This window comes from Hirundo rustica, chromosome 3 (genome assembly GCF_015227805.2).
Source record: "Hirundo rustica isolate bHirRus1 chromosome 3, bHirRus1.pri.v3, whole genome shotgun sequence".
Classification (NCBI taxonomy): domain Eukaryota; kingdom Metazoa; phylum Chordata; class Aves; order Passeriformes; family Hirundinidae; genus Hirundo; species Hirundo rustica.
This window is the reverse complement of record NC_053452.1, coordinates 79,368,564-79,389,379: the sequence shown is the minus strand read 5'-3', so window position 1 is coordinate 79,389,379 and position 20,816 is coordinate 79,368,564. Positions and strand designations below refer to the sequence as shown.

Genomic DNA, 20,816 nt, shown 5'->3' with positions numbered 1-20,816 from the left:
GGGAGATGCTTTTTGGGTACACACAACCCTCAGCATCCAGAACAGCTGCCCATACCACAGTGTTGTGCCGGACGGCACCATGCTTCACGTGGGGGTGGTTGCATCTCTGAGGGTGTTGTGTGGTGGGGCATCAGCACCAGAAACAGATTTGAATTTAGCAAAGGGTAGTTTATGTTCATTTGGTAAAATATGTAAATTGCTGGAATTTCCTGTGTTGCTGTAAGAGCAGTTCTAATCTAGGACTGGGCTATAAGATGCTTTGGAGTGACAGGTAATGTGGTTTTCGTTCCTGCACTGGTGAAAAATGATCCCTCATGCTGAAATGTACAATAGCAGTTGAATAACCATGATTTCTTCAAATTAATTGCTAACTTCTGATGGCATGCTGGAAGAAGTTTGACGTAGGGTTGTTTTTGTTCCCTTTGTAATACATAAGGTGGAGAGTCTTCAAATGCCATAGAGGTCCAAAGGTGTTAGTAGAGGCACCTGTCTGACTAGTAGAAGGACACTGGAAATCTCTCGGTGCCTTTTAAAAATGCCCTTGGGCATTTGCTTCTAAAGAGTTAAAAGTCTATAGCAACTGGAAAACTGGTTTCTTTCTCTGCATGACTAGCTGATTCCCTGTGAGACATGAGCAGTCTGCCTGACAAGCTTGGGGCTGGGATACTGATGTGGCCAGCTTTCTGCAGGAAAACTTGTTTTTCCAGGAAGAAAATTTGTTTCCTGCGCTCTTTATTCTTTCCCTGTGCCCATCTGTGAAATGGAGCAGATTTACATGTACAATAGGAGAATCAGTTTATTCAGATATATCCTGGCTATGCTTTTAGACTTCTCCCAGCAGAAATGGTCCATTAGGTGTTTAAGACAAAATTGCAGACACTTTATAAATACAGCTGGTTTTCCTGAGAAAACAAAACTTCTGCTTTAAGAAAACAAGAACTTCCACTGATTTGGTCAAACTGAGTTTCTGTGGAAACTGTTTTTTGAATATGTCTGGTTCATTTGTTTTAATCAACTAGGAATAAAGTCTACGCTGTTTATATGTAAACGTGATAGCCATGATGGAAGAACAGTAAATCAATGTTTAGCTTCAGTTCAGTGAAGAGTCTCGCACTTGCAGAAATACTCAGCTCATTTTAGACATATTGTCTTATGACCTTCTCAGGGGCTTTGTTCACGACAGTTGGATACTGCATCTAAATGTGGTGATTAATATGAGCAGAGTAGATGCATACTGGATTCATAGATACTGTTCCTTTAAAATGTATTTTGATGTGTAGCTCTGTATTTAGTAGTAGTAGTAATTTAGTTGGGATTGAGGAGAGCCTCAGGAGTTCCTGAATTTCAAAGGCTGTGTTTGGATTTGTCTTATAAGAGGAGGAAGTCTAGAGATCCAAATTAAGATTTTTGCTTGCAATAGCTATTAACTAAAATATTTCTGCTTTCCTTTTACATAGGTCTTCAAAGAAGGTTCTCTGCTTATGGCCTCTCCTTGTACAATTAATTTTTACAGTTTATGCCCCACAGAATATGTTTGTAGTCTCTTTCAGTAGCAATCTATTGATTATGCCTTCAGTCAATTTTACTGTGTGCTTATGTGGCAGTGAAGGCATCTTAGTCTCAAGTATTGATTAACAACTGTATGTTTTATTGCTGTTTTTCAGGAATGCAGATTTAGGTTCAGATATGGAAACATCTGTGAGAGTGGGGAGTATTATATTTAATTGAAAACCAAATTATTTTGTTGATTTTTTTCTATGGCATTGTTGTGATAGCACACAAAAATCCAAAAAGATGATCTGTGTTTTATTTTTCAAAATAACGAGAGAAACCTCAACATTTTATTTTGGAGTTTTGATCAAATTCAAGGCTAAGTTTTAATCTGTCAGATGATAAGGAGAAACTTAAAAGCTGCTAATTGTTGTGGAGAGATTAAAATGCTCCCTTTCATGTTCTACAGATATATTCCCTAAACACGGTAAGAGCCTTAAGAATTAGTTGAAGAATGACCTCCAGTGGCCTGGAGTGGGATTATTATGAATTTCAGCCGGTGGAGTCCAGCTCTGTAGAATATGCCACTCCGGGAGCTGGCTCCTTCCTCCTCCCTGCCAATACTGACAACTCTTACTGGGATCCCAGTGCCATCTCTGAGTGGTCAATGAGTGTCCATACAGCACGCACCTCAGAAATAGTCCAGGAGAAAATTGTCCCGGTGAAGGAAATCAAGGATGAAAAAAATAAGAGAAACCAGAAGAGAAAGGCTAGGAAGGAACCTAGAAGATCAGAAAGAGAGAAGGAGGTTAGAACTCTCGTGCGTCAACCCTGCCCTGCGCCTGTCCCGGTGCATGCTGCGAACCCCCGGTGCGGCGCTCCGGCATGCCGAGCTCCCTGCGCTGCATGGCTGCATGGCCCGCTTGGCGCTCCGTGCTCCGCGTCCAGTCTCCTGCCCTGTCTGCACCCTTGAAAATCTAACCAGGAAAGCAAGCTGATTTAAAACAAAGGCCAAAGGCCCCGAAACTTCCTTTCTGGAAGCTCCAGTTTAAGAAGCAGAAAATAAGTTTCAAATGGAACAATAGCCCAGGGTTCATAATCATTTCTAGCTGAATGAAGTCATGCAAAGTGGCTTATTCCTGTGGTCCCATTTCATTTAAGCTGTAATTTGTTTTGTTCATGATTATTTTTCATGCCTTGCTCACTTCTGCGGGTCGTGCATCGTCATTTGTTGTGCAGAGTGAAGTTGTTCTTAACTGTGTATCATGACTGCCTCTCTAGCAAACGAGGATGAGAGCAGCACAGAGACACTGAGAAGCATGAGAGCATATTCAGTTCCCTTTGTGTACAGCTGCTTCAGGATATCCACATATGCTTGTATGCTCCTGCAACTATTTAACACTTGGTTATATTTTAAATTTAGACTGTTTTGATACTTCTGCTGTGGATTTAGTGGCTTGATTTTATATTATATGACTTTGCAAGTGCTGTTCAGTACTTTGTATCAGGGATTGAAGCAATGAGGTTTTTTTCTGGTTGTTTCAGTTGTTTGGTTTTTTGGTTGGCCAAAGTTGTGGATGTTCTATCACTGGAAGTGTGTGAGGCCAGGCTGGATGGGACAACCTGGTCTAGTGGAAGGTGTCCCTGCTCATGGGAAGGGAGTTGGAACCAGATGATCTTCAGGGTCCCTTCCAACCCTGAACTATTCTATGATTCTACGATTTTGGTGCTATCCTCCTGCAGCAAGATAGTCTGTTGATTTCTGCAAACACAGAAGTGAGAAGGCAAAGTGTCACATGGGAGAAGGGCTTTAAAGGAGATTGTACAACTGTTGGATGCTCTGGGGAGTAGGAATGTGCAGGAAAAATGTGGTTATAGGTTGGAGTTTTTTAAATCAGAGAAAGGAAACCTTGACATGTATTACAAACTAATGTAAACCAAATCTCATTAATTTGGGTCTGTAGAGTCCATAATAGAGACTCCAGTAACCCAGGAGAGATGTCAAAAATCTACCTGAGACTGTATTAGAAATCACTTCTGTTTTTTCCTTTCCCTTGGGGTGAACTTCAGATGTAAATAGATACCTGCCCAATTTCCAAGTGCCTGGTCCTAGTGGTTGCATCTTAAGATAGTCAGCACATGAGGAAGCTCAGGGAGACAGTTGCAAACACCAGGACACTGAGCAAATGCCAGCAGCCATGCCAACAGAGTAGCGCTAAAGAAAGGGCAATGCCAAAGTCCATGGGGAAAAAAAATCAAGATTTAGGTGTTTGCCTTTCTTTAGGACTCCCAGCCTGTGAGCCTATCCTGAAAGCAGGTGTTAAAGCCCTCTGTAAAGAGCATGGTTCCCCACTGTGGAAATGTACCTGCTGCTGTGCAGGAGGTGTTTCAGGTAGAGCACTCAGATGTCCAGTCCTGCATCCTCTGCATCAGGGCAGGCAGATTGCTATCCCAGTCTTCTCCCAATGTCAGCCTCTTACTATCCCAATGAATGCCAAGATATTTTCCTAAAAGTGAAGAACTTTCAACACTGCAGTGCTGCCATGGCAAGACAAAGTGAGTGAGTACTGCTACCTCTGGGCTACTGTGGAAGAGCCAGTGACCACTTCCTTTGCTGGCTTAATTTTGAAGGGTGGTGGCTGTACCTGCAACATGCGTGGATCTTTTTCCATCATGTGTGTGACAAGGGCACTCATGGGGCCAGAGAGAGGAGGGGAGCTGCCTGCATTAGGGCTGTGCAGGGCCAGGGTGTGCCCTGCCCCTGTGATGCAGTGCCCTGTACCCACCTTGCAAGTTGACAGGTCCAGGGCATGGACATGTTGGAGTGGAATCTCCTGAGTTTGAGCTGCCTTCAGGGCTAGGCAGAGTCTGAGGAAGATTTAAGATTCACCAGTGCAGACCTTAGTGCCTTACTTCTTTGAGCATCAGTTAAGTCTTTTTGGCTTTGGGCCCACATCTGCATTTGGGCAGACTGTTGTTTCTGTCAAGGTCATGCTTCTGTGACACGGCACTGGAGTTGTCTCTCTTCATTGCTACTGACCTGCAGTCTGTTCCTAAGGCATAAATCTCTTGAGAACAGGATCATAAATTATGCCCAGCATAATAGTCTGGACAGTTACTATGCATTTACCGGTGTAATTGCTCTCTGAGCCTCTGGAACAGACCCCTAATGCTTTGCTAAAGGCAGAATTCTGTTGAGTGCTTTCAGAGACATTTATTTCAGCAATTAATAAAAGGTACACTAGTCGGTGATTACTGCCTGAAAATTCATGCTGTGAAAAACCACAACACATCTGTTTTCTCGGACTCCATGTAAAGCAAGGCTGGGATTTGCTCTGCTGCTGATGGGGAGGGAAGGCAGGTTAGAGTGCAGTGATGCAGGCACTGTTATTTATAGGATAGCTGTGCTCTTCATGGCTGGGTTGCTCAGTGTCTGTCACACAGAAGCCATCACAACCTGGTGGTTCAGCTTCCACAGCACTTGAAGCAGTTTAAGGTTAATATTCGTGCTGAGGTGTAAGGGAACAGTGGACCAGGTGCTGCTCTGTCCTGCTGGCTGAGGGGTCTGGTGGTGGTAGGGACAGACCCTCACCAGTGATACGTGCCCTCTCTTCACTGGGAGGTGCCTCAGTTGGTGAAACAAGGTTTGAGATATCCTTTGACACTCCCTGTTATAGGGATGAGGTGCTTTTTTTGTCCAGTCAGGATGTGGGTTGGACCTCACTCTTGGATGCTCGTGTAGGGAAGATGTCATAACCAAAGCCCATACCTTGGGCAGGAAGCACCTGAGCTTGCCATTTCAGGAGTTGTGTCCCTTCACCTGCTTCATTTCAGGGACCACAACATCTTCTGGGACAAAGCTTAGGCATGGCTAAAGCTGTCCCAGTGCTGCTCTGCATCCCCAGTCTGTGGCCCCCAGCACATGGGTTGGGATTACCAAGGGGTACCTGGTCTTGCAGGAGTGAGGTGTGCTGCCCACTTTCCAAACAGACAAATGTGTTTGTATAAAATTTAAATGAAATGCTGTTAGAAATAGCTGTCATATCAACAAAGCCCCAAAAGCTGTGAAAAGTCTTTTTACCTCCCTGCGGTTACTGTGATGGGGAGAGGAACAGCCTTGATTTAAAATGTCCCAGTAAGAAGATCCTTAATTACGCACCAAATCCTGTACAACCCATCGCTGCCCCAAATTTATCTTCTCCATAGTAATTTTCCTGACTGTAAAGCAGTAGGAGCCAACCATTCATTGCTCAGATTCCATCCATTGCAATGGCAATTGCCATTTTGTTTTAGTCTGTTTTATAATATCTTCTGTATGTTTGCTGATGCATCAATACCACTTGGCAGGGGTAGGTTGGCAGATTACTTTCCACTTCATGATAGTCAGATAAAATGATTTTTGCACTGCTCCCTATGACTCACTACTGCAGTAACAGTAGCTGTGCCATTATCAAAAATCAAATAGCAAATTCTTCCTCAGTTTGTTGGTGAGCAGACTTCCATGTAGTCATGGTAACCGGTAACTATTTGACATTTGTACTTGTGAGATGGCATAATTTGGACATTTTCCATAACATTTTGGTTGTCTTTGAGTTTGGAACAAATGCATAAGTTCAGAGCACTTGCCATGCTGTCAATTTTCTGATATTTTTTGTTCCCACTTCCTGGAAGCTTTACTGTCTTTGTTGAAATCTTATAAAATATATTTCCAGTCACAAGAACAAAAGTAAAAATACGTAACTTTTACTAACAACAACAAAAATAGCAAGTTTTTAAAAAGCACCTTCAACACAATTTTTTAAAATCAACTTCATCATTATAAGCCAATTTAATTATTTACTGGTAGGGATTACTGAAAGGTTGTGGTTGGCAATGCTCATTTTTAAAGATTAATAACTATTTTGGTGTCATTAGCACAAAAGAACCCCACCAAGAGCAATTTCCAAGTCAGCTGCTAATTGCATTTGAGAACAAATTTTTCAGCTAAGCTAGTCATCTAAACACTTGGACACTCTAGAACAAAAAATACAGAAATTCCTCTAATTTTAGTATTTAATACAATATGGTATTATCTGATAAAGAATTCTAGCAGGGAAGTTTTGTGTCTATTTAGGACTTGGTTTCCTGCAAATTTTTTTGGGACACATGGCATTATGTGTGTTTGTGGTGACCATTATCTAGATAAGCAGAAATGGATTGGATTCCAAATCTGTTTATTCATCCCAAAAAAATCTGTGTGCAGCTTTAAAGCCCGTCTCTTTTCCTGGACTCAGGCTGTGCTTTGGCATTGCTGGTTCAAAGCAACTTCAAAGGAAAGCCAAGACCAGATGTTGCAGCAGTGGAGCTACTGCAGCTCATTTTCCCACTGATCCCTGTCTTATGTCCTTATGCACTGCTTCATAAATCTTTCTCTTGCCCCTCTTTTATCAGGTTCTCACCAACATGTACATAAAACATATAGATACTCCCTGATATGCAGGGACAGTGGTTTAAGTTTTCCTAGTCTTCAGTTTCTGGAAGGATTGCAGAAAACTAACCTTGGGCTCTCTAGCTCAGCAAATGAGTTCAGCATTTATTAGAGAGGAGATAAATGTGCAGTCAGACAAGATGACCACATCAGCATAATTTCTTTTGGAAAGTTGGCCTTAAAGGAAGTAAACTGATGTAGGAGACTTGCTTGTTGCTGCTACGTGGTGGGTCAATGAGAAATGAAAATTGTGCGGACCTCAAGACCCCTCAGTTGCTCGAGCGAAACAAGTGGATGGTCCTGCAGTTGTGGTTCTCGTCGTAAAGTTGCCTCCACTCTTAGCACTAATTGGTAAATTCATCAGAGGTGCTGAAGAGATCTATCTCATCTCATGTTCCTTATCCTAAGCAGGGCTGATGGAGCAATCAGAGCCAGAGCAGGAGAGCCTTATCCAGTTAGTGTAAGTCCTGGAGGATCATGATAATGAGCTACGACAGCCTGTAATTCCCTATAGTTCCCTACAGACACTGATGACTATTAGACACATAGAGCCAAGTGTGTCCTATTCACTGCCTTCTAATATTGCCATGTTTTTAGAATGCTTCAGCACTGTATATGGGACTGTGATGACTTGCAAACGTCTGTAAATGGTTTGTAGCTCTGATACTTTCAGTGACTTCATTAATCTTGGAAACTTTTATAGTAGTTGTTTAGGGGGACTATTTTCAAAGGCAGCTTGAATTTAAACAGTGTGTGTGTCGAAGATGCAGCCCCTGTGTGTGTTGTCTGCATTTGCATTAAGCCAAAATGAGGTGGGAATTGTACCAACTGCAAATTTCCTTCTTTTTGCAGGGTGACCAGACAGCATTGCACCGGGCTGCTGTTGTAGGGAACACTGATATAATAGCAACTCTGATTCAAGAGGGCTGTGCTCTGGACAGACAAGACAAGGTAACTGACAAAACAAAAGCCCTGTGGGATGGCAGCTTTGGCAGTCAGTAATGTTAAGGTCTCAGAGAGAAAGTTATAGTTTATACTCCTTATTTAGTGTCTGAGGCTTTGAGAGTAATTGGAGCAATTACATTAAAAAAAAAGCTGTATCATCTCTTTAATACAAATGACTGATTTAGTTATGTTTTTATATTAAGCTGATAGTTTTTGGCTTAAGAGTCTGTTCTCAGCTCATTATGGGATAAATTAAAGGAATGTATAACAATACATTCCGTATGCAAAAGACTGCACAGTTCCCAGAAAATTGATTATCCCAGAAACTTGAGAATCCCAGCCTGTAAGTTCAATTTAGGAGTAAATATAACTAATTTCAAGTTCCAGAAAATAACAGGATTTTTACCCTCTTCTAAAAATAAAATAGAAAATAAGACAGTAGGAAATGAAAATATTTTTAAGGGAATAGGTTGGTTATACAGCCCCTAACATTCTTCTCCTGTGTTTGTGCTCTTCAGGATGGGAACACTGCTCTTCATGAAGCTTGTTGGCATGGATTCAGTCAGTCTGCTAAAGTGCTTGTTAAAGCAGGTGCCAACGTTCTTGCCAAGAACAAGGTGAGACCCGTGGAGGAGGAGCTCTCAGTTCTGGTCTAAGGTGGCTGATTCTCAGAACTGGATATTTCTGGCCATGGCATTTCTCAGCAGGTGGGGGAGCAGCTCTTAGTGGGATTTTTTTCTTCTTTTTCTTTCCATTTATCGCGCCTGGATGGTTCATCCAGAGGCATTAGGAAATTCATATTTTGACAGCTGACGCAGGAGAAACTCAATAACGCGTTGAATGATACATTAATTACGCTGAGGAACACTGCCATTCCTGTGGTAATCTCCATGGTGCTCTGATTTATTCTAAGGAGATTCATTGTGGTTGGTGTGATTTAAAGTGGAAAAAAACTGTACTAATAAGAACACAGTATTGAAAACCTGTTTTTTTTTCCAGAAATTAAACAGCCAAAGGAATGTAAGCCACAGAGGGAAACAAAAAAAAAGTGTCTTTTGTTACTAAGATATTCCTAATATACTAGCATAGTCTCTTCCCAGAATCTTGTAAGGAAGCTGGATTATGTTCCTTTTGGTATTTATAATACCTTGAGAGCCATTTAGAGGAAAGAATGACAAAGTAAAGTTTTTTTGTTCCACTTTTAATTGTTATAACTCAGAGGGACTTCAACTCAGTAATTCAGAAGTTCATGGAATAGTCCAGGAAATGGTGGTAGGAGCCCATGGTGTGAGCAGTCAGGGTTTGGACGGCTGTGCTGCTGGGTTGGTGAGATCACACGGCTGGCACTGTGCCCTGCGTGACAGGGAGAGGGCTTTGGGATTGCTTTAGGGGATCTCTGAGCATTTTTGGTAAATGTGTCTCTAAAACAACAACTGAAAGGGGCTGGGAAAGAAAGGAGACAGCTGGTCATAGTCTAAGATTTAGAGTAAAAAGGCACGTTGCCTGGGTATAGCGATTCTGTATGTGCACATGTGTATAGGTACCATAGAAGCATATGTTTATACAGTTGTGGTGTCTTTGTGGTCTGCAATTATATCATCCTTGATATTATTTTATGTGTATTCCTTCTTTTATATTATTTCAACTACCAATTTTTATTTACTGTAACCACTTTTGCTGTAATGTCCACCTAGATTTGTATCAAGGGTACTTCAGAAACTTCCCATGCTTGACTATAAGTCTCGCTCCTGTCCCTGGATACACTTGTGTCTATGCATACACATAAACTTCTGTACAAAGGTGTGGGCTTAAGATGCAAGTCTGGTTATCCTGCATGCTTGGGTGCCTCAGGGAATTAGAAGATTTAGCTTACAATCCAGTTTATGTCATCTGGAGGCAACCTCTCTGGGAAAGTATGTGCACAAAATAGCTCAGCAGGGTTGATGGCTGAAATATGACTGGCAAATACTGCCTGAGCAGCTCCTATGCTAGTCTTTGATGTCTTACCCTTTTCATTTCACTCTTTGGGTGGTTTTTAATGGACAAGATATATTCTCAGGAGCTGTTGAAAAATGTGGGAATCATGCATGCTTGCATGTGCTTTTACCTCTTTTGTTTTCAAGAAAAATGAAGAGCTTAAGTCTACTTAATCCCCAAATGGTTTCTCTGTTCTCTCAGCTTTTTGTGTTACTGATGACAAGGCATTAGCATTCTGACAGCTTTTCTGGCAGCCAGGGTTGAGTGCCTTGTACAGGAGCATCCCACACCTGGGCATTGTGTGATTTTGGATGGATGGGACAGATACGGGCTGCTAGATTTGCCAAACCTGTGAAAATGGGAAGGATTTGACACTCTGTTTTGGGTAGCTGTATTCCTCCTGCACAGGAGTCACCCTGGAGGTACAGTTTATTTTCATTTAAGTTGGCTTAGTAAAACCTTTTCTGCTGTGATGTGATGTGATCATCTAGTGAGATCAGTTGTAGCCTTACTTTTAGATTCTCCATCAGTCTGTACATTTCAGTGAAGATTCCCAGACTGCTACAACTTGGACCCTCTCTTTCTCTCAGAAGCTGGTGAGAGATTTGTAACCCCGTGGGAGATGAGCCAGATGAACCACTCCATGAGCTCTGACCCTTGGCACCGTGATTCTCCCAGGACTGAAGTCCTCACCTGCTGCACAGGACCTCTGCCTTCCCAGCAGGGCCAACCTGCAAACAGCAAATGATAAAGGCATTGCAGAGGCTTTTCAGAGATGAACCTGGGAGGGAAAAAATTGACACTTAAACACAATTTAGCTGAGAAGAAAAGTGTTCATGTCTGCCACAGCTTAGAGACTACATTCAGGTCTGCACAGCTTTGATCTGTGTCTTGAAAGCCAAGAGGACAAATCAAAGGACATAATCAAGGTGAACAGGCAGCATAGTAAGCCTGGTAAACCTTTTTACCTGAGGTGATTTAATTTTTATCTCCCAAAAGCCAAAAACCCTGAATGTTTTCAGGCCAACAAAAGCCAAATGCTCCCAGAAAAACTTGTCAGACCAATAAAATCATTCACTATGTTAGAAAGACAATGCACAAACCAACACTTCTTTGATTTCTGTCCATTTCTGCACATTTTGTTCTTTGAGGAGCCGTTGCATGTGATTCTCTGGGGCTTAGGTGGCTTTTTGCCCTCCCTTCCCATCTTGGCTAGAGACTGGTGTGCCTCCTGAACATCAAAGCTTCTTGATAGCCTAAAATCTGTATCCTGCCCAGTGAGAGCACCTACAGAGCCAGCGAGAATTCAAGCTGTTTTGCCTTACAATTGTAAGGAGACAGGAGACCCGTGACCCTGGTCTGCTCAATTCCCTGCAGCAGTCAGGGCTGGGATCAAAGATCCTGTGCCGTGGCAGTTTGTTTTTTTGTGTCTGTGCATGGGGGAAACTTGAAAGACAAGAATTACAGTTCTTTAAATTAAATATTTAATGCTGCTGTTTGGGACTAATGAACGAGACAGCTTCTGGAGTTCTTTCTTCCAGATTTGACCAATGCAGATATCATTATACTGTCCTATTTCTGCCTTTATTATTTCCTAGGTAAGCTATTGCCACAATGAAGCGGGGATTTCAGTTTCCGGGTTCGTTCCTCTCATATCTTTGGGAAAACAAGAGTTTCCCACTCTTGGGTGGATCTTTGTGTGTGAAAAGGGTTTTATTTTTTAATGCTTATGTCCAGCTTCTAAATCTGGCTTGTATATTTTCCTGTATTTCTCTAAGGCAGGTAACACACCTCTTCACCTGGCCTGCCAGAATAGCCATTCCCAGAGTACTCGTGTTTTGTTACTTGGAGGATCTCGGGCAGACCTTAAAAATAATGTGAGTTTTGGAAATAACATGTTCATTATTGTGTGACTTTGTTTGAGGTATATTGATTTAACTTGTAGAAATACTCAGAAAGGCTTTAAGCGATGATTTTTTATTATAAATTATATTGAAAAAACCCCACTACTGAACCATTGCATTCATCATGCACAGGAATGTTTCTGGTAGGACTGAGTGATGCACTACTTGTACCCATCTCTTGAGCAAGGATAGAAGGAGCCAAATGGGGTTTTGCTGTTGCACAGAGAGCGGTGAAAGGCTTCAGATCTGTAGATCATATATACTGTGTGTCAGTCTGTCAAATGAGGTAGATTAAAGGTGGCTTCAGTTTCAGATGGCTTTCTTCCTATTTTATAATGATTTTGACATGATAGATTAAAAAAAATCTACAAAAGGAAGCCAGATATTTTTGCCCTGCTTGATAACAAAGTGGGCAGAGAAGTGTAAACCTGTGGGGTTTTGTGCAGCTCCCAGGCTCAGCTGCACAAAGGCCACCCTTCATGGGAATGCTGCTCTGGCTGCCACTCATGTTTTCTACATTATGTGGAACCCTAAGTTGAAATTCCAAATTGCATTGGTTTGTGGTTCAGAAGAACAGATTGGAAATCATTTCCCATTATTTTTAATGGTAAAACATAACTAACTCGGGGTTTGTAGTGCCAGTAAAATAGCATTTTGTTTCTCCAGTATTACCCATCAGTGGTTAAAGAATTCATGCTCTCACCTTGCCTGACCCCAGCTCTTGCTAAACTTTCTCACCCATGATAGCAGATTTTGTACTGCAGAGAATACAGCATTGCTGTTCTGTGGAGATGTGTGGTGTTTACTGCTCTTTCTGATTTAATAGGATTATTTCATCCCTGAAAATCATGGCAAGTACAGGCTTTCTCACTGTGATTACATGCTCAGAGCTTTGTTTCTGTTTGCAGGCAGGAGATACCTGTCTGCATGTGGCTGCTCGTTATAATCACTTGCCCATCATTAGGGTGCTGCTCAGTGCTTTCTGTTCTGTCCATGAAAAGAACCAGGTCAGTGCATGAACCTCATTGTGACTCTGTGCCCTTTGCATATGGCCAGTTGTTGGGAAGAGGAATTCCTACCCAAGTAATCCCACTTCACTCTCTGTGTTCCACTGTACCACTAAATGCCTAAGCTTTTAAGAATAGCCTTAAAGTAATGGCATATCAGTGGTTTATTATTTTACCATCGCATTTGCATTATTTCTTTAAAGCATTGCTTATTTATGAGGTGATTTAATGATCTTAGAACCATTACAGAGACATTGTCAAGCATGACTCACTGACATTTAGATGCTACTAAAGTACAAATTCCTCTGGAATATCTTTCTTTGTTGCACTTTGCAGCAGGGGGAATTAAAAGAACATAAAAGTGAAGACAAAGCATGCTCTAAATTCAAAGTAATGATCAGTCCACCCTAGGATTAATCATCCATAGTTGTTTTATAGGGAAGTAATTGATTGCTGTACCTATAGCAAAGCAATTGGGTGGTAGAAAGGAATGAAATTAGTATATTAAAACGTGTTAAATCTGCTAAATAAACATATTATGTGGTGCTTAACCACATTTTCTCATGTTCCTGGGAAAACTTCCATGTGTAGTTGAGGATCATAAAGACATTTTCTGAACTGTACATTTAATGTTCTTTACTATGAGATATTACAGCAAACAAAATGGGTTTCAGCATGTTAAATTTATGATGTAATTTTACTTGGAAATGAGTTTTTTAACTTGCAAAATGAGCTACTGAATATTAAGATCAACTGGTGTGAACCTGGGCCAGAGAGACATCCCCTTCCTTCATTCCCCAGCTCTACCCAAAGTTGTTTCATATTTGCCCACAGAATGATTTGGTTTAGGAGCACACCTCATCTAAGTTAGCAACGGTCCTGAGGAAACAGTTAGCCCTAGTCCTGAGGAAATCTAATTTTATGAAGGCAAAATGCAAGACTGGGGGACAGAAAGGCATTATACACACATGTCCAGTCTCACTTGAACAGTTGCTGGCTCTGCTGCCAGTGCCCAAATCTGATCAGGGCTGTCTTCACCTCACTGCACCAGGACAAGGGCATGGCAGTGTGTTAGTGCTGGACCCAGATTACTCCCTGGCTCTGATCCAAAATCAGTTTTTCCTGAGGAAACCTGTGAAGAGCATGCCAACCATCTCACTGCTGCTACTTACCTGAGTATTCCTGAGTAATGTGATACATGACCACCTGCACACCAAATAATCAAACCTGGGGGGAAAAAAAGAAGAGAAGGTTGTGGTGGAAAAACTTGTTCTACCCTCAGATGTTGTATCTATTTACTGGAGGTAGCTGGGCTGTCTCCAAGCTGCATCACGTGTCACTTGGTTTAGATAAATCAGATCACCAGCATCCCAGCTGCGTTTCTCAGACTCGGGCTGAAGTAGCTCCTTGCGCCCTCCTGTTATCTTCATCTCCACTCAGTCATTATTTATTGACCAGGCCTTCTTTAAGCTTAGTTGTTGCATCAGTAAGTGTAGGTTTTTGTCATCTCTGAGCACACACATTGAAGAAGTGTGGGTTCTGTCGGGTGAGACGCAAGGACTAGTGTCATAAGTTTGTTTTCTGCTTTCTGACTTGCAGGCAGGGGATACTGCACTCCATGTAGCTGCTGCTCTAAATCACAAGAAGGTGGTGAAGCTCTTGCTGGAGGCAGGGGCTGATGCATCCGTTGTCAACAATGTAAGCAGGACACAGAGTTTCTTTGGTATTTTATATTAATGTAGAGTCCCTTCAACGTTCCTCATAGGCTTAGTAGAAAATACTTGGTTGTGAAGTGCTGAATTGTGTCTGGGCAAATTGACACAATTTAGTTGCTTTACTTTTGTGCACAGAGTATAGTCTGAACTTGGCTGGAGAAATTCCATGTTTCCAGTAGCTTGTGTTTTAAAGGAAATGCTGTTTTCTTTTTTTCTCTCAGGCAGGCCAGACCCCTCTAGAGGTTGCCAGACAGCACAATAACCCCGAGGTTGCGCTCCTGCTCACTAAAGCATCACAGGTATGTTACATGTCTCTCCCCAACACACACATGCACATGGAGCTGAGGCCACTTAATCTTGGGAGGCTGCATTCCCTGCTCCTTCATCTTCTGCTGTGAAAGGTTCCTAAATTTCTGCTGGTATTGTGGGCTGGGCTGAGGTCTATTGACATAGAGCCTTTCAGCCCCCATGGCGAGCAAGGCGTGCAGATTAAGCATCAGTGTGAAGTGCTGTCAGAGGTCTCTGTGTCCTGACTGGCAGAGGGTGGAGCAGTCAGAGGCACTTGTTGCCTGCAGTGGCCCAGGGGTTAGAAAGTTGCCCTGTACCCAGAAGCTCCTGAATTGTGTCACTCTGCTGCCTGCTTCAGGCATATCCCATCCCCAGAAGGGTGGTTAGCACTGGAGGGTGCTTTGCAATGGGGACAAAATGCTTATGTCCTGTTTATACTTTGCAGCTGCGTGTGAAATGCTGCAATGCTCTTCAGGCCAGAAGGCAGGAGGGCATGAGACCAGGCTCAATCCTTGCCCTCCTCCTCCTTGTCACCTCTGCATAAAAAGGGCTTGGCTTGGCTTGGGAACAACCTCAAGGACAGCAGAGGAGGTGCTCACCCTTCTAGGGGACAGCAGAGTGCCCCAAAGGACTGAGCTCAGTGCTGGTGTGTTTTCACAGCCATAAACACCCACGTTGCCGGGTTAATCAGTGCACTTTCCTTCATCCATAGCCTTTCAGACAGACAAGGAAAATGTCTGCTGTATTACTTGTCTTCTGTGGTAGGAAAGAGCATGTCATCACTGAGTAACAGTGTGGTCTGTCTTCAGGTCTCGCGCTTTAACCGTGGGAGAAGCCTGAGGAAGAAGAGAGAGAGACTGAAGGAGGAAAGGAGGGCTCAGTCAGTGCCACGGGATGAAGTGGTACAGAGCAAGGTACAGCCTGGCATTACCATCTGGATCTGCTGTGAGGAGGGACTGTCCGAAAATACGTTGAGGACTCAGACTGTTTGGAGCCATCACTTGTGCCTGGCCCCAGCAGCTGCCCGAGGCAGTCTGTCAAGCTCTGCTGCTAAAGCATTTCCCACTCATGTGTGCAGAGCAGCTTAAAGCTGGGCAATCAAAGAAGAGGCTCCTTTTCCCCATCTCTGCAACTGCTCTGAACTCCCTGTCTTTGCTTCAAGCAGGGCAGTGTCTCAGCTGCTGATGACACACCAAGCAGCGACCAGCCCCCAGAGAGGAAGAACAATCTGAAGGACAAACCCCGGTCAGCCTCACCAGATCCCAAAGGGAAAAAGAGCAAAAAGAAAAAGCCAAAGGAAAAGGTATCAGTAGATTTAAAACAGCAGAGAGAAAGAAGGGATAGCTGTTGAGAAGTGGTGTGGGTCCCTTTGGTGTGTTGGGGCAGCAGACCCACCATGCTCCTGGGGCAGAGATAGTCTTCAGATGAAAGTGATTTTTGCTGCAATTGTCTCAATGAATTTGTCCCATTCCCACCAGGAATGGTTTACCAAGGTGCTCATATAAGCAAAACATTGTGTGTATGTTATGCAGGTTTCAGCACTCTCGGACCCCATCTCCCCAGCTGATCAGCAGACACTCCCTCAGCCCCAGAAGAACGTGCCTAAGCGCAGAAGTAAACACCACTGCTCCTCTCCACCCCCTCCCCACGAGGTCCGAGCCTACCAGCTCTACACGCTCTACCGAGGAAAGGATGGGAAGGTGATGCAGGTGAGCCTCTGCCCTCACAGAGGGAGACACTGCGAGCAGCCTGTGGAGCTGGGACACGGGTAACGCATGGAAAATATGTTCCGCTAACTGCACTCTCAGAGGCATGAAATCGTGACTTGGGATTGATTTTCCCTGCCTGGGCTTCAGCTGCATTTTGGCCTGAAGTCTGGCAAAAAATAAGCTGGCTTTGTGCAGGTTAAAGAAGACATACTTAAGTAGTTTGATCTGCAAAGATAAGGATGAACAGTGATTGGAAATGACATGAGAATTTTCATTATATACTTTGAAACATTAAGAGTTCTGACAGGAGATGCAAAGAAATTTTCCAAGCAAAAGCAGTGTGTGAGCAGCAAAAGCTTACTATCTAAACCAAGAAGTTGAGTAAGCTGCATAGATTTTGTTCCAATTCTTTCTGAATTTCCCAACATGTCTTTGGGTGTTCTATGTTTACTGGGGGCAGGATTTCTAGGGAAACTGGTAAACAAATAAACCTGGAGCTAACAGGCCATGTGCATTTATTTCAGTTTGGAGAATAATATTTTAGTCACTTTATTACACAATTAATTACCAGTAGACATTTATAAGAAAGCATAAAAAGAGTCATTAAATTGTCCTATAGACACTGTAGACATCTGTATTATTGTTTTCTTAATTATGCCCTCCTGTACACCTGGAAGGTCTATCGTTTCATTTCCTTAGCTTCTCATATCCATCCATCAGCTCTTGTCAGTCCCTTACTGTAGTTCAGAATTTCAGCAGATTCTGAAGACATTCAAGTCAGACTTCAAAGGTTTTACTGGCTATTTACTACTTTCCAACCTCTCCATGTAGTGTTTGAGAAATTTCCAGACAAGGGCACATGGGAATTATCCCATGGCAGACATCAGGAAGGCTGGGGGACATTTCAGATATTAAAGGGATAAAGGAGCAGAGAGGTGCAGAAGGACTTGGGGAGCAGAGAGGTGCAAAAAGCAGATAGGACTTATACACAAATCTCACCTATTCACAAAGACTAGCTTAATAGAGCTAGACTCCCATACAGTATTTCCTGAAATACATGACACTCCTCTCTCCTTTTCTTTTTTGCTTGTCTGTCTTCTTTGATGCCCTGAGGCCATGAATAGCAAACATAGTTTCTGAAGTACATGTACTTCTGAAGGCTGCTTTAGTACTCAGCAAACCACCCACCTTTCCCTGCCGAGGGAATAACCCCCAACTCATGAAACACTGCTGCGAGGGAATAACCCCCAACTTATGAAACACTGCTGCGTGGCTGAAGAAGAGAGGGAGACTCCTCTGCAGACAGATTCAGAGCAGCTGCTTTGGGTTACTGGCACAGCTCTTGAAAGAGCCAGTTTCTGCCTTTTGCCTGCAGAGGAAGCTGATGAGGTTTAGCTGTCCTTGCTTAAGGGAGCTTTTTGTAACCATCTCCCTGAGATTTAACTGTGGTCAGTGCAGCTGCCCTTGCACAGGGGCCATGGGATGGTATCACATGAGTCAAAGGCAGGCAGAGGAGTGGCCAGCAGGCAAGGGGCAGATGAAGGAGGGTGAGGGCAAACAGAAGCAGAGAGGTGCTGCCATTCAGTACTGAAAAAGGACAGAGCACATGATTGGCATTAAGTTAAAAAGCAAATGCACACAACCCACATGTGTCCACAAAATCAATTTTTTTTACCACTGTGAATTACAGCATGAAGACACAGGTATAGGCCTGTGATATGGTATTCCCTCAGCCAGCACATTGGGTCTGAGCTCAGTGCTGCTTGTAGCCCCAGGGAAATCAACACTGCTGTGTTAGGGTGTGTCCATACACATCAGATCAATCCTTGTGTAGGCTGTGCATTTTCAACTAACAGACACCTGCTGAGCTGCTGTAAGATACTGTCAGGAGGGTGAGATACAGTACATGGGATAGAAGAACCCCAGACTGACTGAAGGAGGCTGTGATAATGTTCCAAGTGTGCTAAGAGGGTGGTGGGGTGTAGCAAGTAAATGTATCATTATCGCTTCTTTCAGGCACCCATAAATGGATGTCGGTGTGAGCCCCTGATAAATAAACTGGAGAATCAGCTGGAGGCAACAGTGGAAGAGATAAAAGCTGAGCTTGGGACAATACAAGATAAAATGAATATTAAGCTGGGCCAGATGGAAAGCAAAACTCAACATCAAGTAAGAACATGACCTGAATTGCCTATATGATTTAGAAACACATTCTAAACTTAATTAATATTTTCATTGTATTGATTCGGTTTTTTTGCATCTTCTTGTAAAAGCCAACCTGAACTTTAATACTCAAGTCCAGGGAACTGTGACATTCTACTGGGAATCGATGTTGCAAACTAGGGTCTTGAGAAAAAACACATTTAATGTGTTAAGTGGCTTCTGGAGCTTCTTTAGACAACGATTCTTAAGGGCTTGAACCATTAAGAGGGAAAGAAGACAGTCCTAGGACTGGTCAGTTCATAATTGTCAAAATCCCTCCTGCTGAATTATGTATGCATTGAGATTCAGGATCCTCTAAACTACTTTTTATTTTTAATTTAATAGTTACTCATCGGTAATTTTGTGATTGAGCCTCTTTGCAAGCTACATCTAATTGTAGTTGGCAGCATTCCTAGAAACAAAGACTGAAAGACAGACTGTACTTTGATTTACAGGGTTCACAGATGGGAGTTTGATTTCTAACATGATGATCTCAGTGTTTTCCCACAGCTCCGAGTTTTGGACAAGCTCATGGCCGAGCGACTGTCGGCAGAGAGGACAGAGTGCCTTCACCGCCTGCAGCAGCACACGGAGCTGGAAAAGAGTGAGGGGGAGAAGCGACAGGTAGGGCTTGAAACAGCTACTCCCCCTCAGTCCATCCCCTGTAAGGTCAGCTCAGGAGTTTCATTCCAGCAGGCAGAAAATATCAGAGATGCATCACATTGGTTCAAACAGGTAAAAGAGCTTCAAAGACCAAATTATTCCTACCCACCCTCTTAGTCACTAAACCAAATTTATGAAGTTTTTGCATTAGAAATGAGGAATGTGAAATCTGGTCCCACTGCTGTAATTGAATTTGGCGTGTCTCTAGTGTGGGATCTGCAACAAAATACCATTTTTCTAACACAGTGATTCGCAAAAATTTCCAGCACTAAATTTTTCACAGTTGTGCTTTCAGCTTTTGCTTCATTAGAGGACACATGCAGGAACACATGCAGGACACATAAAAAAGGCATCTGTGTTGTTCCTTTTCCTTTTTATCCATTTGGTTGTGGGTCCTTGGAATCTCTTCCCTCTTCTCTATCTGATCTTTTTTCCCCCATGTATTAAAAGGCTGAAGTTCTTTCCTCTGATCTTTCCAGCACCATCTCCAAGCTGTGTATTACTGCCAATAGGAAAGTCTTTTTTGTATGCTTGTTCAACCAGCAGTACAAGAACAACTGCTCCCATAGAGATCCAGCTCTTGCCCTTCCAACTTCTGCAAAAACTCACCATTTAAAACCTGCTGTGAAATGTGTGTTTCTCCACTCATACGGGTGAATTTAAAATACAGTTAATTTTCTCATTACTGGTATTCTTCCAAAAATTGAGAAATACACTTTGCACTAGGAAAATGTCATGAGTGTTTGTAAGACCATTCCAAATCCTTGTAAAAAGACTGACAGCTGTGATAATCCTTGTATAGGCTACTGATCAAGATACTTGGCTCTGACATCCATCAAACACTCTTCTCCAAAGAAAAGTACTTACCAAACCAAGGCAGCTTTAATTTTTATTTCATAAGAGACATAAGTATTTTATTGGCTTCTGAACATCTAGGCTTGTGCTCCATCTCCTTGTAATCTCCGTTTAAGACAAAAGATGCTGGAGTGATACATCAGTGAACTGAATTAAGTGATGTCAGCTCTTCCTGCTCAGTTGGATCTAATTGAAACATCTGAAAAAACAGAACTGGGCTTTACTAAACACACTGACTAAACATCCTTGTGCCTGGGAGGGCTTGACATAAATTCATGATGTCATATGAACAACAGGGTGAAAAGAGCTACTCCTATTTTGAATTATTTAAATGCATCTGCAGCTGACACTTATTAAGCATCTGTGTAATCTGAAAGCTGTTACTGATTTATCATTTAGTGGGGGACTCACCTTTATTACTGAATGAACAGAGAAGCAGATGTTGGTAGTTATATAAATATAATATACACTCTCCCAGAAGTGTCTAATTTGAATTTCACTCTTAAAAATGACCATGTGCTGTTCCTTGCACTTAAGGTACTATTGACTGTATGATTAAACATGTCATCCTTGACAGAGGACTCGGAGTTGCA

At 42.6% G+C, this 20,816-nt stretch overlaps 1 protein-coding gene across 13 annotated transcripts in view; it reads left to right on the top strand.

Moving 5' to 3' along the window:
• Window positions 1-20,816, top strand: part of ANKRD6 (ankyrin repeat domain 6) — a 90,266-nt gene that overhangs the window by 64,188 nt on the left and 5,262 nt on the right. For 5 of the 13 annotated variants that reach the window (XM_040058247.2, XM_040058244.2, XM_040058243.2 and 2 more), the window contains 11 exons: window positions 7,811-7,909; window positions 8,422-8,520; window positions 11,659-11,757; window positions 12,693-12,791; window positions 14,391-14,489; window positions 14,728-14,805; window positions 15,604-15,708; window positions 15,957-16,097; window positions 16,327-16,503; window positions 18,520-18,672; window positions 19,216-19,329. In XM_040058247.2, the coding sequence (XP_039914181.1) occupies window positions 7,811-7,909; window positions 8,422-8,520; window positions 11,659-11,757; window positions 12,693-12,791; window positions 14,391-14,489; window positions 14,728-14,805; window positions 15,604-15,708; window positions 15,957-16,097; window positions 16,327-16,503; window positions 18,520-18,672; window positions 19,216-19,329 (1,263 nt within the window). Of the gene's footprint in view, window positions 1-1,960; window positions 2,300-7,810; window positions 7,910-8,421; window positions 8,521-11,658; window positions 11,758-12,692; window positions 12,792-14,390; window positions 14,490-14,727; window positions 14,806-15,603; window positions 15,709-15,956; window positions 16,098-16,326; window positions 16,504-18,519; window positions 18,673-19,215; window positions 19,330-20,816 lie in introns of all 13 variants that reach the window. The other 8 variants (XM_040058251.2, XM_040058250.1, XM_040058249.1 and 5 more) reach the window with 5 other exon arrangements.